Raw genomic sequence first — 14,689 nt, 5'->3', positions numbered from 1 at the left:
CCCGCTCCGGTCAAGCCTGCAATGTTCTTACAACTACCTCCCATTCGTTCCGGTTCCCAATAGCCACTAGGCCTGGTCGTCTGTCAGAATGCCAGACAAAGTGGAAGGGGTTAAGCCCCACGCATGTGTTAACTGTTCTAGGGCTAAGGCCAAGTGCGTCTGGCTCGACAAGGACAATGGCATCTGCCAAAGGTTCGTTTCTTCTCTAGCACATTAATTAACCCGGATCGGGGTTTTGACGATACACAGGTGCTCTAAGCATGATCTTGCCTGTTCCAAGTCAGATTCTGTATCGAAAAGACGACGTGGAAAGGCGACGTAAGTCACTCCTACAAGTCGGCAGTGGAGCTCATTGACGCTAAACCCAATAATATGCTGCCAGTCATTCAAAAGTACTGGAGCAAAAGCTAGATGACATCATGAACTTCTTGACTCGAGAGAAAGATCACGCATTATCGCCTGTGCAACCAGCTGAACGCTCTTCAACTCCCTGCGAGGCTGGCGGATCGGCGACGGAGCCACAAACTTCACACCAACCCCAGCCTTTAGCCCAACCATCGGACTATGCGGCTACGAAAATGCTGCAGGGGTCCATTTCTATAGTGCCCGGGTTTGAAATATCATTCTACGAAGCGGACCAGGCTCTTCATGAGTACAGAAAAACCATGGTGCCCGAACTCCCTTTTGTTCCACTGCCCACCGAGAATTCCACTATATTGCTGAAAGAGAAGCCGTTGCTCCTGAAGACCATCTTGTCGGTTTGCAGACCACCATCACCTGAGATTTCGGCTGTTTTTCAAACCTGGTTTCGACAGCAGATTGCGGATGAGACTGTGGTGTTGATGAACAAGAATGTGGAGCTTATCCAAGCAATCCTGGTCTATCTTGCCTGGTAGGAATAGAGGATCCCCATTGTGTATAGTTAACTAACATCTCTGTGGCTCAGGAATGATATCTACTTTTATGCCTTGGCCAAAGATACAAGTCTTCTGCAGCTAGCAATTGGGTTAATCGAAGATCTGCGACTGAATAGATCCCAAAACACATCAGACCACAGTTGCGGATCTATTGTTGAGGATGCAGCTCAGCTCAGGAATGATGTTCAACCTCAGCCAAACCAAACCAATGAAGATCAAAGGACTTTGCTGGGGGTGTATTATTTAACATCAACGTATGTGTTCCGGCTAAGTTACCTTTGAACAGTCTTCAAACTCATGAGATCCCCGGCAGATTATGCAGCCTCCTTGGCAAACGAAACAGACTAGAATATACGGCACATTTCGACGACTGCTGCAAGCAGTTGGAACGTGACCAGTCCTTTACGACAGACTCTTTACTAGTGAACCTTGTGCGCATTCAAAGGATCACAACGAAGGTGAGTGATTGCTACCGGGAGTCAATCATCAACACGACCAACGGACCGATTGGAGGTCTTCATTCCATGACTGTTATTTCTATCGAAAATGAGCTTGAGAGCTTTATGAAACAGCTACCAACCGAGGTGAAGTGGAACCGTATGTCAGCCCAGGCCTAAATACAAATGGCAAAGCTAACAAGGCTCTAAGACCTTTTGCAAACACACTATGCCGCAGCGCGCATTCGCCTGTTCGAACCGTTCAAATATGGCGAGCGAAACCAGACAATCGAGTTTGCTCATATAAGGCGCCAAATGATTTGGCAGTGTCTGTCGAGCACGCAGGCGCTGCTTGAAGCCTTCCGCACAGTACCAGTCCAATCCTACCTGTCCCTCACTTTCGTATCTATTCTTCACGCGGCGCTGGCTATCATAAAATGCTTCCGATTGCTTACGGTCGATGATCAAGCCTGGGACGCCAGCGTCGCGCGGTCTATGTATAACCTCCCGCAAAGTCTCGACCAGCTCAGCAGGCTATTCGATGCTGCTAGCAGCAGTGGAAGCCCTAGGAGTGGCATCATACTTAACGGGCGACCTATGTTTTCTGAATACGCCGAAGCATATCGAGGTATCGGGCGTTGGTATTTAACAAAGGTAGACGCGAGTGCAGTTCGTTCGAGTCCAACACTGGAGGAACCATTTAATACATACGGCGTAGACCCGTATGGCTTTGATTTCTGGACGCAGTTGTCTGAGTTGACGAACGGCCTCGTACCTTGAATTCAATGAATGCACCACTCAAATATTAGTTGTATGCTATTGTGATATCCTTGAACGCAATGAATATATTTCTATCCCAGGCTAGCCTCCGTTAGGCATGGATATTATTAACAGCGGTAGATATGACTTATCCTAAAACCCCAGGAACAAAGGCTAACTCAAAAATACTTAAATACACCCAAAACTTCAATCCCACAGAAAGTTAGGGAAAAGACAATAGACGAGACCAGTACAATCAGAACAGCCCAAGACCCCACCACTCGCATCGCTCATTCACAGCCGGATCTTGAAGTGTACGAATCTCACTATTTCCGAACCCCACGACCATCCCCTCGATACCGTACCTGGGGATCTTCGACAGATCGTCGACCGCATTCCGAGGCACGCCCGTCTTCGCAAACCCAACGATGTAATCCTGCCACGCGAAAGCAACGGTCTCATTTACCAGGCCTGTATCAACCAGGCTGTATCCTGACGCAGGCTGCCCCGGCGTATAAAAGGTGTAAGGAACGTCCTGGGCGTGAATGCCCGGGGTGAGATCAAAGTAGTATCCAAACGAGCTGTTGGCGTAGGCCTGACGAAGAGCCCCCGCATTGCAGTCGATGATCATGTCCGCAGCAGTGCGCGCTGCCCGCTAGTAGTTGCTCGTATAGCCCCGAGAGCCGTCGAAGATGGGCGGATATTGTCGCAGTGAGAAGAGCTATATATATATTACATATTACCCTAGTTAAAACTAGGGTTGACCCTTTTTTAGCTCAAGGGTAAAAACGCAATAGATATAAACTATCTGCGACGAAGGCAATGGTCGAGGCGGGAGCGCGGGTCAGGATGCTCTGTAGGAAGTCGATGTACTCGTCGTCTGTGTGGATAGCCGGCACTAGCACAAGACCTTCGTCGGAGTTATGAGACACGGCCAGGGTGACGGATCGGTCGAATTCGCCGCGACGGCGGTGGACTTTGGGATCAGCGACCACGAGGCTGTTATCCGGGGTCGGGCCGTAAATGGGGAAATGGTAGGGTTGGGCCTGGCCGGTGGTGTCGGCGTTGGCCTGCAGCAGGGCGGCGGAGGGAAGACGGCGGGCCTCGGCGAGGGTGGAGGCGTTGGCGCGGCCAAGGAATGAGCGGAAGGCGTCTTCGCAGTCCGCGGCGGAGCGGTAGGGGAAGTAAGCGGGAGACTGGGCAATGGCGCGGCGGAAGAGCGGCGGAAGGGTTCCTGCTGCGGCCGTAATATGGTGAAGAATGGATCCGCCGCCGCCAGACGGGATCCCCCATGACGGTCACTTGGTGCTTATCACCACCGAACTGATGGATATTATCCTGAATCCACTGAAGTGTCATACATTGGTCGTGTAGACCCGCGTTCAGAAAGGCGCCCTGTTGCTCGAACGACGGCCCCGACAGGAACCCGAAGGCTCCGAGACGGTAGTTGAGTGCCACGTACACAAGGCCGTTCTGGCTGCGATCGAGAAGTCCCCGGGGCGAGCCAAATGACGTCTTGGAGCCGGCTGTAAATCCGCCGCCATGAATTCAGACCAGCACCGGTGCAAGGGAGCCGGGCTGGCCCTCTTGCTGCTCGGACATGTGGGCGAAAATGGTCCTAGGCGTCACCACGTCGAGGAAGAGACAGTCCTCTACGCCGTCGGAGAGGAACGTGGGTAGCTCGCTGTAAGAGACGTTGGGGGTGACACCAGTTTCTAGGTACTTGTTGATTTTCGTCGAGGTCACAATCTGCCAGGCGGATGATCCCTGCCCACACGTTACCGGCTGCGATTTGGACTGTATAGCAGTCCGGTTGCTGCGAGGTGCCACGGGGGCTGCCCAGCGGAGGTCCCCGACGGGGGCAGCGGCATATCGGATGTTAGAGAAACTATAATAGTCGGTGGTATCCTTTGGCGAGAGGTCAGCTATCGCCTCGCTGGTAAGAAAAGGACTCACGTACATTCTCAGGCTCCGTAGCCTGATATATTTCATTTCCAAGATCGACGATTGGTCGTGCATTTGAGGTGCAGTTTGTTTGGACCGCCCCGACGACGCTGGCCACTAGGAAGAGCTGGTAGAATAACTTTATCATAATAAAATCAAGAAACCGAGAAATCAACTCGAACGACATTAGTTGTTTCTCGTAGTGATACGGGACAGGCAGCGGAAATGGCAGAGAATTACCGGTAAATAAGTTGGGAGATGTGCACCACATCTCGTGCTTGATTCCTTTCCCCTTTCCTATCTTATTTTCTATTTTCTGTCATTGTATAGTGGTCCCACAAGGCAAGTACCCTGGATTCTACCAATTTTCCACACGCGTATGCACGGACCACGCGGTGGCAACCCCGGCTGGTCTTTTGGAACGGTTCCACCCGATAACGGCAGCCATTCAGTGTTCTATCCGAGTCTGCTAAGGGGAAAGAAAGAAAGAAACAGAAAATTGGCACAGGCTGAAATTATTGGTTGCTGCTGATTTATATGTCAAGAAATAAGCCAATAAATGGACAAAACAGAGGATCCAATTGACCTTGACATCTTTGAACTATATATAGACCGAAGACATGTGGTAAAACCGGCGGTATTCGAACATCGCTATCGAGGCAGGAAAGTGCCGTGGATTTTCAAATAATCTCCATTGTTAGGTATATTCCCCAGGTTTTGGAATAGAGTAAGTGAACATGGTGCACCGATACATAGTGGCGAAGTCCGGCAGTTTTTCAAGACCGACGTTGCGGACGCCAGCCGAGCCACTGACTAAATACGCGTACCCACCGTAGTCACTAATATAGATCGGTCTACCTGTGTTCTATACGCGTATAGATCTTACCTGCGGTGTTGCTTGGACAATATCACCCACCCAGGAGGAACGGCGGAGAAGATGACCCCATAAATATGGCATCGTCCACCTGCGATTTCAGACCACTTTCTCTCCTATTAATCCCCTCACCCATTCACAATGCCCCAGCTCGAGACCACCCGCGGCGGCTATTATCTTTGGCAATATGTCCCGTCGTTGCCGGCGGCAGTTATTTTTATCGTGCTCTTTGCTCTTGGCACAGCTGCCCACTCGTGGAGGATTTTCAAGTACCGCAACCGATTCTGTATCGCATTTTTGATCGGATGTATTTGTGTGTCCACCTTTCCCCTGAAGCTGAAATCAACGGCCCTAACACAATTCAAGTTGAATTTATAGGATACTGCGCGCGCGCGGCCTGCCACAATAGCACTGGAAAAATCATGCCCTTTTCCATCCAGAATGTATTCATCCTCCTAGGCCCGGCCTTATTCGCTGCCTCCATCTACATGACTCTCTCGCGTATTATCTACTCCATTCGCGGGGAGCCTCTAGCCCTCGTACATCCCCGATGGTTGACCAAGATCTTCGTCGCGGGCGACATTCTCTCATTTATTGTCCAGGGCAGCGCGGCAGGGCTTATGGTGACTGGTTCGCACGGCCAGATGGGCGAGTACATCGTGATAGCAGGGTTGCTGATCCAGGTGGTGATGTTTGGGCTTTTTGGGGTCACAGCCATGCTATTCCAGATGCGCCTGCGGCAGCAGCCCACTACAGAGTCGACGGCAAGCTCAGAATGGAAGGGTCACCTGCGCACGCTGTATATCGTCAGCGTGCTTATCATGATTCGGTCGATTTTCCGAGTCGTTGAGTATGCTATGGGACAGAGCGGGTATCTCTTACAGCATGAGTGGACTATGTTTGTCTTTGATAGTTTGCTCATGTTTGGTGTTGTCGTTGTGTTTTACATCTGGTACCCTGGGTCAATTGTCTTCACTCGCGAAGCGAGCGGGGATGATTATGAGGCTTTGCAGATACAGGCTGAACGAAAGTGATGGACTATATGAGGCGTTTGTGTGTTCGATATGCGTGGGACTGTTGCTAATATTTTAAATTTATGATTTGGAGATGGTGTCTATTATTTTGACATTCGAGGATAGAACTGGACATGATTTCGCAAATGGCTTCAACTAGGGTGTGAGTTTAGGTTGGTATGAACTCTTTGACCGTACTCTCACGGATCGTATTTGGCATGTGCATCATATCTACTCTGTTCAAGGATGAGTTAAACTAGCAAGTAGCTTTGGTTAGGCATGAATGCTCTAGATAGACAGTTTTAATAATCTGATAGCTCGCCCCCCTTCACGATTCAACGATCGAAATTTGCTCCACCGCCCCACTCGAACTGTTATTTCAGGGATAAAAAGCTAAACGTCAAGACCGAAAGGCTGGCGATAGTATCCACTGAGCATATACGCGTATAGAGAAGTCTCCACTTTTGGGACCTGGACGTTCTGTCTGAACACAATACTACCTATTAACATATCCATCTTCCATATCTCCGTGAATAACATTCATTCATTTGCTTTTCTCACTGCACTCTCACTCGCACCATAACTTCTCACCTACACGTCCTCCCAATGGCAAAACTCGAACCCACGAATGGGGGCTACTACCTCTGGCTCTATGTCCCCTCAATGGCTGCGGCCGTCATTTTCCTCCTCGCCTTTCTCGCCATGTCTTTTCTACACTCCTAGAAAGTCTACCGTGAGCGGACAAGGTTCTGCACACCCTTCACTGTAGGCTGCTTTTGTAAGTCAAGGTAGTTCGCTGGCAACGGCTAAACACAAGACTTCGCTAACCACTAATGTCATGGCTGAGTAGTCGAATTTGTCGGTTATTGTGCGCGAGCCAGCTCCCACAGGAACACCGGGAAGATTATACCATACTCCATCCAGAGCGTGTTCATCCTTCTCGGACCCGCTCTCTTCGCAGCATCCATTTATATGACCCTCGGCAGAATCATCCGCATCACGAATGGCCAGCACCACGCGCCTATCCGCGCTAATTGGATGACCAAAATCTTCGTTATATGTGATGTGCTTTCTTTTCTGGTACAAGGGGGCGCTGCCGGTATGATGGTTAGCGGAGATAATGCCTCCCTTGGTAAAAACATCGTCCTGGCTGGACTGTTTATCCAAATTATTGCCTTTGGCCTGTTTGCCCTTTCGGCCGTCAAGTTCCAGATGAATATGTCTGGTAATCCCACGCAGGCTGCGGTTATGAATACGGCCTGGCGACCGTGTCTGTGTATGCTGTATATGGTGAGTGCACTGATAATGGTGCGGTCGATCTATCGCGTCATAGAGTATGCGTTGGGAGGGGATAATTATTTGATGAGCCATGAATGGCCACTGTATATTCTGGACGCCTTGCTGATGCTCCTGGTCACCGTCATCTTTTATATTCGATATCCGGCTGAGTTAGCGGCTCCGGCATCAGCGGGAAATGGGATTGAATTGGACCCTGCGTTTAAGTAGGAGGGATTGAATGGAATTCCAGCTCTAGGGCCTGTCGTGCGGGATGATGGCATGGAGAGGAGATCCACTGGTTACTTAGGTGACTGCTTTTTGTATGAAAACAAGAATATAACGAATAAACCATCAAACCTTACGCTTTTATTGTAAAGCAAGGGGAGAAAAGGATAATTAGAGACGCATTTATAGTCCGTGCAGTCAGCGCGCTGATCCACCCGTCAATTTAGGGCAACGAGGGTCATGGGACTGGTATGTCGCCTCAGGCACCCCCAACGATGGTAGGGAGCAGAACGTGTGCGTACATCAAATGCCTCTGCATATTTTCGCGCCCATCGATTATTGGCCTCTTTAATTCTCGTCTATGAGAACCATGATTTGAGTTCTTTCCGCCAGTGTCAATTTTGTGGAGCCGCAGAGTATATGGCAATGTGTCTTCTTAGAATGCAAGCAGAATGTCGTTGTTCTTCTTCGGAAGTACGAGCATTCTCATGTCCTGACTACGCTTTAGCCCCTGGGTTATTTTGGCGATTTGTCGGTTGACTCCGGCGGTCAAGAGCTGGGCTTCTATAGCGTGTAGCTCATCAGACATGCTGTCTGGGGGGTCTTTGGTAACGAAGACAGTATGAAGGAATGGCTGGACGTCATACTTGAGCCACTGCAGATTTCCATGACAATGTGAGCTCCATAGACCCGTAATGCCAAGGTCGGTCATACGGAATCAAGCGCATCAGACTATCATGCCATTGGTTGCCTCTGGGCTGCGTCGTAGCTTCCCGAGCCTCTCAGACCCATTCGCCTTTGGATCAGAAGACATCAACATTCATGGATATGAAGTCAAGTGATGGAAAATAAAGTCACATTCAACAGACAATTGCAGAAGTCCCGAATATACCTAAGGACTCATATACTCAAATGTTTGATGCTTGAATAATTGACACATCCTTCAACCAGCACAATGATGGCTCTCACGAACATGAAACTCGGGTGGTTTGAAGCACGCAAGCGAGGCTGCAGAAACGTCTCGGCATGCAGCTTGTGGCTTGTCATATCCCTGGAATTAAACGGCATGACCGGACCCTAGTTTCCTTCGGCTACGAGTCGATAAATTAAAACCCTTGCGGTGCTGTCCGAGGCCAAGTTGAAAGCGGAGTCAAATATGAGCGGGCAAGCCTGATTTTGCTGACCTCCGCCGGAGAACAACATGCACAGTGAAGAACAGTAGCTCGAAAACGTGCTAGCATTGGTGTATTAATTTGTCTAGTAATGACGATCATCGGGGGCCTTTTCCCCGATCCGACGACATTCGCTGTAATTGAAACATGCCGAGAGACTAGTAGTCTTGTCCTCTTGAACTCCAATGCATTAATAGCTGAGCTGTCGGCCCCCAGAATGAATAGAAGCAGACTCTAAAATCAATTGTTCTTGACAAACTTTCCGGAAAAGCCACAGCTATGGGCCGGTTCCTCCAACTCACGACATTGATCGCACTCGCCTCGAGCGCTTGGGCCCAGTGTGGGTCTGGAACGCCTGAAGCAACAGTGGATGGCGAGGGCAGCTACACTGCCACTAAAGGCTCGGAAGAGCTGTATGCCGGCTCTGACTATGCTGCTGCAATTCAGGCTGCGGTCGACTCTCTTGCTGAAGGCGAGCGGGTCGCCGTGATCGCATCCGGCTCCATCGGCACGACCACCGTCACCCTTGGCAGCGGTATCATCTTCGAAGGTTGCGGTACGATCGACACCGCATTCAATGAGAATGGCCGTGGTGCGATCGAGTCCACCGGTACTACGGGCGTTCAGATCCCGTACCTCACCATGACCGGCGACCCATACTTCGGTTTGCTGTTCTACGGCGTCACGGACCTTTCCCTGGGTGAAATCAACATGAATCTCAGCGGCGGCTTGGGTATTCGCTTCCACCGTGACGAGGACGCCAACTCCAACGTCAGCATGGACACGATCAACGTCACCGGAGCTGGCAGCCACGCGGTTGAAATCTGGAACATCGACGGCCTTACCATCGGGTCTGTGATCGCCAAGGATGTCGGCGAGTGCGGCCTTTTGATCCAGAACTCGGTGAACGTCGAAGTCGGCCTCGTTGATGGCGATAATGTCGCGGAAGGCACCGGGTACGCCACTCTTCGCTTCGCCAACACCAACGGCAAACAGGCAGATGGCAGCTATGAGACCAATGTCCACATTGAGAGCGTGAAGTCTCGTGGTGGTGGTCGCGGAATCTTCTGTGTGTCGGAGTCTGGAGGAGCTGTCATCGACAGCATCGACCTTGAGGATAACGGCAACAATGCAATCCTCATCGAGAACTGCTATAACGTTGAAATTAGCGGCGGTACCGTCCAGGGAGGTGGAGAGGTTCGCCTCAGTGCTCGTGATGAGTTCGCTGTTACTAGCGACATTTCGATCAGCTTGGAGGTTAACGACAACACTGTTACTGAGAGCCCTTGCGGAGAAAACATCACTTGGGATATTACGGGCAATGCTGAGCTCAATACCTGTTAAGCGTCAGCTTCAAAACAACTCTGGTTGCCCGCCCGAGCCACATACAACAACAGATGAGAGAGCTTGCTAGTTGGTTTTTAAGTTTTGAAATGTATAAAATTTCAGCAATACTCCAATATAGCTACCTGAGTATCTATCATCAGATAATATCATTCTATTATATTTCAAACAAGGTTCTATTAGCTAGTGATCCCCAAATATTGGGTAAATATAACTTTCTACTACATTCAGAGCCTTCTCTCTTCTATAACTATCTGTTATTTCTTTAGTCAGGGATATTAGTTCATTTTCTTCTACGGATTATCGACAGGCTATGAGGCCGGAGCCTCTACGCGGCCAATATGATATCTAGTATGTTCATCTTTGACGCCCCAATAACGTAGAAAGCTTTCAGTTCTAATCATGTGTGGTTAATGCAAGGGTCTATAAGGTCGAGCGGTGCTATCGCATATTTGTAACTGATGAAGCAAGATTATCATTCACTTTACCATCAATACATTGTGTAAGCGTCTTCAAAACTTCTCAGGTTCTCCACCAGCGGGTAGATAATCAGTCGAAAAACTTCCTCCTGTACTTTCTCGCTTTCCAGGCTTGTTGATCTTCGATCGTGCCAAGAAAGGCACCGGTCTACCACATCTGCATATTCCGGACCACTTCTTTCCTCGACCTTTGGTAGAAGACGAGTTGCGGTTTTGAGATTTGCATGTGCCTCATTGATATCTTCGTCGTCATTTTCACGCAATGACTGCAGATTCTGACAAAGGGATAGCTCAACAAGAGCTAGCCCGAGAGGAAAGAGGACCTGATTCCGGATGAGCGTAGAAGTGCTTTGAATCTCAGTTCGGGTCAGATCACTAAGGTCGTCGCCCAGATCGCAAGATAAAAAGGGGTCTCCTAGATTAGCCGCGTCCTGTGGGTCAAACATGATGTCGCGAGGTCTCCAATGATGCGCCAGCCAGCTTCCATGATATTGAAAGACACTGCATGAGAGATTCACCGCCAGTCGTAGTCGATCAAGTTGGCTAAAGATAAACCCATCGTCTGTTTGGCCATTTAAAAATTGAGCAGAAGCTGTGATTAAGTCTTCCAATGACTGTGGCCTTAACCCCAGTGAAAGACTATGGAGATAGATAATGTTATGTCTATGACTGTCGTCTGATAACGAGCCTAGAACGCTCTTGTTGCCTTTCCCGGGTCCCAAGGCCGACAAAGTACCGCAGATATCAGCAATTTCGGGCAATTGGAGGCTAGGGGTCGGTGATGGCCCACGGGTCGTAACCGGGAGAGAGAAATATACAGATCTCTTGCTATGGCTGTTGAGCGACCTGGTCAATGACTTGACTGATGTGTGATCAGAATTACACAAGTGGTGCAGCCCGATGCTGGACTTAATGATCTCTGACTCTGCTTCTAGTTTATAGGCCGTATTGCAGGAACTGATTGGCCCAGAATTAGCAGCTGAGGTCAGGATTATATTAAAGCGAGGATTCCCAGGCGTGTCGGTTGATGGATTAAACGGTTTAATATCTCCATGACACAAGAAAAAATGAATCTTGTGGAGGGACTTGCACGGGCACTTCCAGCATTTCCCACGGATAATGGTGTTGTGCAGGCTGCGTGCCGACCTGCGGGATAATCTGTAACGCGATAGAGGAAGGCTGTAGAGTCTTCGTCTATGCGGTTGGTTTCGGTATTCAGACTGCTTTACTAAGTTGTGCAGAATGGTATTCGCAGCGCTGATTCGATCAAGGAGGTCGGCATAAATAGTCTTGGAGAAAATGTCCCTGAATTTCCTAACCTCTCTTTCCAGAGTTGATGCATTCTTCCAAACTTGCTGTTGATAGAAGGATTAGCTGTGTGATACATCTTTTGATTGAAGAAGCATTTGAAATAGCAATAGTTTTAACACACCTCTGCAGATGACATGTCCTCGAATCCCAGCCGCCTGTTTAGATCCCCTAAGAGCCCGGAAAGCTCTTCCATTGTTTTCTTGAATGGCACATAGTTCCGTTCAAGCTTCTTTTCCATCTTCTGTATTAGCTCAGGTTTCTTCCATGCCTCTCCCGAGGGATTATTGATCAGATCATCCATGCCATCCTGATATTCGAACACTCCATCGAGCGTTCGTTCAAGAGTGTTCAAGAATAGTGCATGTTGGGTTCCTATGTTCGAGAAATATTCATCCAACTGTTGACGATAGCGCCTTGCTCGAAAGCCTTTCACTGTTTGAAGACCTCGAACGTAGTTGTCGAGCTGGTTGACTAGAAGTGGAAGAACAGCAAGAGCAAGACCAACTGCTTCCATTATCACCGTTGAACCACTTGTGCAAAAGAGCCAAGAGCCAAGTCAGAAGGGAAGTGCAGGAAAGATGAAGGCCTCAACCCCTCTTCTCTCTGGTTTTCTCTGCGGAAGAAGTCAGAGCTCTTAGTTCGGGTCTGACCAGCGTCGGCCCCGCAGCAATCCCTGTCGAGTCCATAGAACAGCGAACACGTCGCTTTGGAATAAGCAAACATCATTCGACAGTGCGTGAATTCCTTACAGCGTACAATGATAAGGTCTAAGTCTCGGTGTCTATAACGTACACATTGTCACTCTGCTTCTTGGCATTTGCGGGCCCCTCTCCGTATATCGACACCATGACCACTATCGCTGTGGTTACTATAGATTGTCTGCAAAGGCTCAAGTGTCTGGTACTATCGGGTAACTTGCAGATGTATGATAGTGAAGTTCGACAAGCACGGTGGAAGGATGAGCTTGGACGCCTGCGTGTGTGGGCTGCCAATATCGGTGCTCACCAGAAAGGCAACTTATCACTTGACAATCGACTTCGTGATGCATCGCACATAGCGGATCAGACACTCAGAGTTCTCCTGAGACTGCAAAGAACTTTGGGTGACCTGAATGATATTACAAATGACCCTGTTACACCCGATGACTTTTCTGAATCAGATGAGGAGTATACAGACACAGAGTTACAGATGTTGTATAAAGCCCTTTGCGACACAATCAATAACTTGTTCCAAATCTCGGCGGCAATACGAAGGTAAACCAGACTCCAATTTTCCATGCAACGCAACTGATAATTTCAATTCCAGGCCGGCACATCACGATCGGCTCTCGGGAACCAAGAGCTTGGACACCATGGGCTTTGAGCCCTTCGATAAGCAACACACCGTGAATAAATATCCAAATGCAGATTCGGTGATCCAAAATCGTCTGGGACTGGCGATTTCACACCGTCGAGCTATACTCCGCTATCGTGAACGACACTCAAGAAAGCTTGGCCAAGGTCTCAATGAACTGCTGGATGATAACTCAGAAACGCAGTCAACCCGGCTATCAGAAACAGTCGTTACTGAATTAATCCAGTCAGCTAGTGCAAAGAGACATGATAGTTCGTCGTTGATTTCACAAACATCATACGCCCAAACTCTTGTACAAGGTGAACGGGGAATTGCAATTCCACCGCCTCCACTAGAGCTGGCCGAAGGGGGTCCAGTTGAATGCCCTTATTGTTACAGGATAATAAATGATACCAGCGAAGAAGGCTGGGCTCGTCACGTTTTTGTCGATATCTTGCCTTATATATGCGTCTTTCGTGATTGCACGACACCCCATCGTCTATACGAAAGTCGTGGGGAATGGTACTGTCATTTGCAAAGGGAGCATGCTATCGAAAGTGACCCAAATAATAGCATATGCTGTCATCTGTGCTCGACCTCTGTCCCATCGGGAAAACAATTTGAGAAACATCTAGGCCGTCATTTGGAGGAGTTGGCTCTATTTGCGTTACCACGACCTGATCCGCAGAACGGCGACTCACGCCCATACGACTTTCATACAGAGAATAAACTGCCAGGAGACGGAATGGATTCAAGTGAGCCAAATGGTGTTTACTGCGATAATCATTCGGCGCGGGATAATCAGAGTTTTGAGGTGACATCTCAAACTCCGGAGGTCTCTGACTCGGTGAACGTCCCCGCGTCACAAGAACTCCCTCCGTCTGGTCCTATAAATGAAGCACAAAGCGTTGGGGGCGATGATGCAGCATATACACAACATAACCGGTACCAGAACCTAGAGATAAGTAAGTTGATGTCTTTGCTCCGATGTTACCATTCAGGGAAAAAAAAGCTGACGAATTCCCATCCTCATAAGCCTATCTTTACATTTGCTGTAATTGCCAGGATGGGCCCAAATCCTCCAATATGCAACCAGAGTGTATTATATGCCAGCATGCAGTATGTCCCAGTTGCTGGGAGGTGAAATAGGATATATATTTGGAGCGATTGTGGATAGACGATAAGACCCAATCCCCGAGACATCATTTTGTAATTTCTTTATGTTATGTTCCATGAAATTCACAACTAGCCAAAGAAAAATGCATTTCTTCATGTGCTGAAGTGGAACTTATGACAAAGGTTTCGAGGCGCTCGTTTTACAAACAGGGCTTTTGTCATTTATTAACGGACATCCAAGCGCTTAGAGGCTGACGCGCACTATAATGGGGATAAAGGAGGTATTGAGAAGTCTGGGCTTGACGGCCTGTCGCTGTCATGAGCCCTTGGAACGCTTTTCTTCATTTAGCTGTCTCCAAAGGTTCAAAAAAATGAAAGAACCTTTATAAATTATGATATTTACTCCTAGCAGGAGGCCCTGCAGGAGGTACTTAAAGTTACACAGAAGATTATAATATTATCATTATGCAAATAAAATTGAAAACGGG

General features: G+C 48.8%; 6 protein-coding genes across 6 annotated transcripts; 4 read left to right on the top strand and 2 right to left on the bottom strand.

Annotated features, from left to right (window-relative positions):
• Positions 1–53: 53 nt before the first annotated feature.
• On the top strand, positions 54–2,134 carry P170DRAFT_404656 (uncharacterized protein; the record flags this gene model as incomplete). The annotated part of the gene is made up of 6 exons (XM_024846540.1): positions 54–192; positions 250–318; positions 383–892; positions 947–1,171; positions 1,231–1,514; positions 1,566–2,134. Exons 1-6 carry the CDS (start codon positions 89–91, stop codon positions 2,132–2,134), a joined length of 1,761 nt encoding a protein of 586 aa, XP_024705277.1. The 5' UTR covers positions 54–88.
• Positions 2,135–2,369: 235 nt separating this feature from the next.
• On the bottom strand, positions 2,370–4,205 carry P170DRAFT_473547 (alpha/beta-hydrolase; the record flags this gene model as incomplete). Its single annotated transcript, XM_024853056.1, has 5 exons — positions 2,370–2,761; positions 2,919–3,350; positions 3,475–3,586; positions 3,668–4,021; positions 4,074–4,205. 5 exons carry the CDS (start codon positions 4,203–4,205, stop codon positions 2,370–2,372), a joined length of 1,422 nt encoding a protein of 473 aa, XP_024705276.1.
• Positions 4,206–5,072: 867 nt separating this feature from the next.
• Positions 5,073–5,975, top strand: P170DRAFT_380266 (RTA1 domain-containing protein; the record flags this gene model as incomplete). The annotated part of the gene is made up of 2 exons (XM_024845520.1): positions 5,073–5,244; positions 5,298–5,975. The coding sequence occupies 2 exons, from the start codon at positions 5,073–5,075 to the stop codon at positions 5,963–5,965; spliced, it is 840 nt and encodes a 279-aa protein (XP_024705275.1). The 3' UTR covers positions 5,966–5,975.
• Positions 5,976–6,550: 575 nt separating this feature from the next.
• On the top strand, positions 6,551–9,963 carry P170DRAFT_508241 (uncharacterized protein; the record flags this gene model as incomplete). The annotated part of the gene is made up of 4 exons (XM_024854548.1): positions 6,551–6,619; positions 6,668–6,722; positions 6,795–7,234; positions 8,959–9,963. The coding sequence occupies 4 exons, from the start codon at positions 6,551–6,553 to the stop codon at positions 9,961–9,963; spliced, it is 1,569 nt and encodes a 522-aa protein (XP_024705274.1).
• A 490-nt stretch (positions 9,964–10,453) lies between these two features.
• P170DRAFT_404644 (uncharacterized protein) lies at positions 10,454–12,299 on the bottom strand (the record flags this gene model as incomplete). The annotated part of the gene is made up of 2 exons (XM_024846539.1): positions 11,871–12,299; positions 10,454–11,793 (listed from the first exon to the last, which is right to left on the bottom strand). Exons 1-2 carry the CDS (start codon positions 12,265–12,267, stop codon positions 10,454–10,456), a joined length of 1,737 nt encoding a protein of 578 aa, XP_024705273.1. The 5' UTR covers positions 12,268–12,299.
• Positions 12,300–12,599: 300 nt separating this feature from the next.
• Positions 12,600–14,636, top strand: P170DRAFT_463296 (uncharacterized protein; the record flags this gene model as incomplete). Its single annotated transcript, XM_024852160.1, has 4 exons — positions 12,600–13,006; positions 13,059–14,050; positions 14,151–14,204; positions 14,611–14,636. The coding sequence occupies 4 exons, from the start codon at positions 12,600–12,602 to the stop codon at positions 14,634–14,636; spliced, it is 1,479 nt and encodes a 492-aa protein (XP_024705272.1).
• Positions 14,637–14,689: the final 53 nt, after the last annotated feature.

The sequence above is a fragment of the Aspergillus steynii genome (assembly GCF_002849105.1).
Source record: "Aspergillus steynii IBT 23096 chromosome Unknown P170scaffold_3, whole genome shotgun sequence".
Lineage (NCBI taxonomy): Eukaryota > Fungi > Ascomycota > Eurotiomycetes > Eurotiales > Aspergillaceae > Aspergillus > Aspergillus steynii.
Note: the sequence above shows the minus strand (reverse complement) of the source record. Positions and strands in the feature narration are given on the sequence as shown.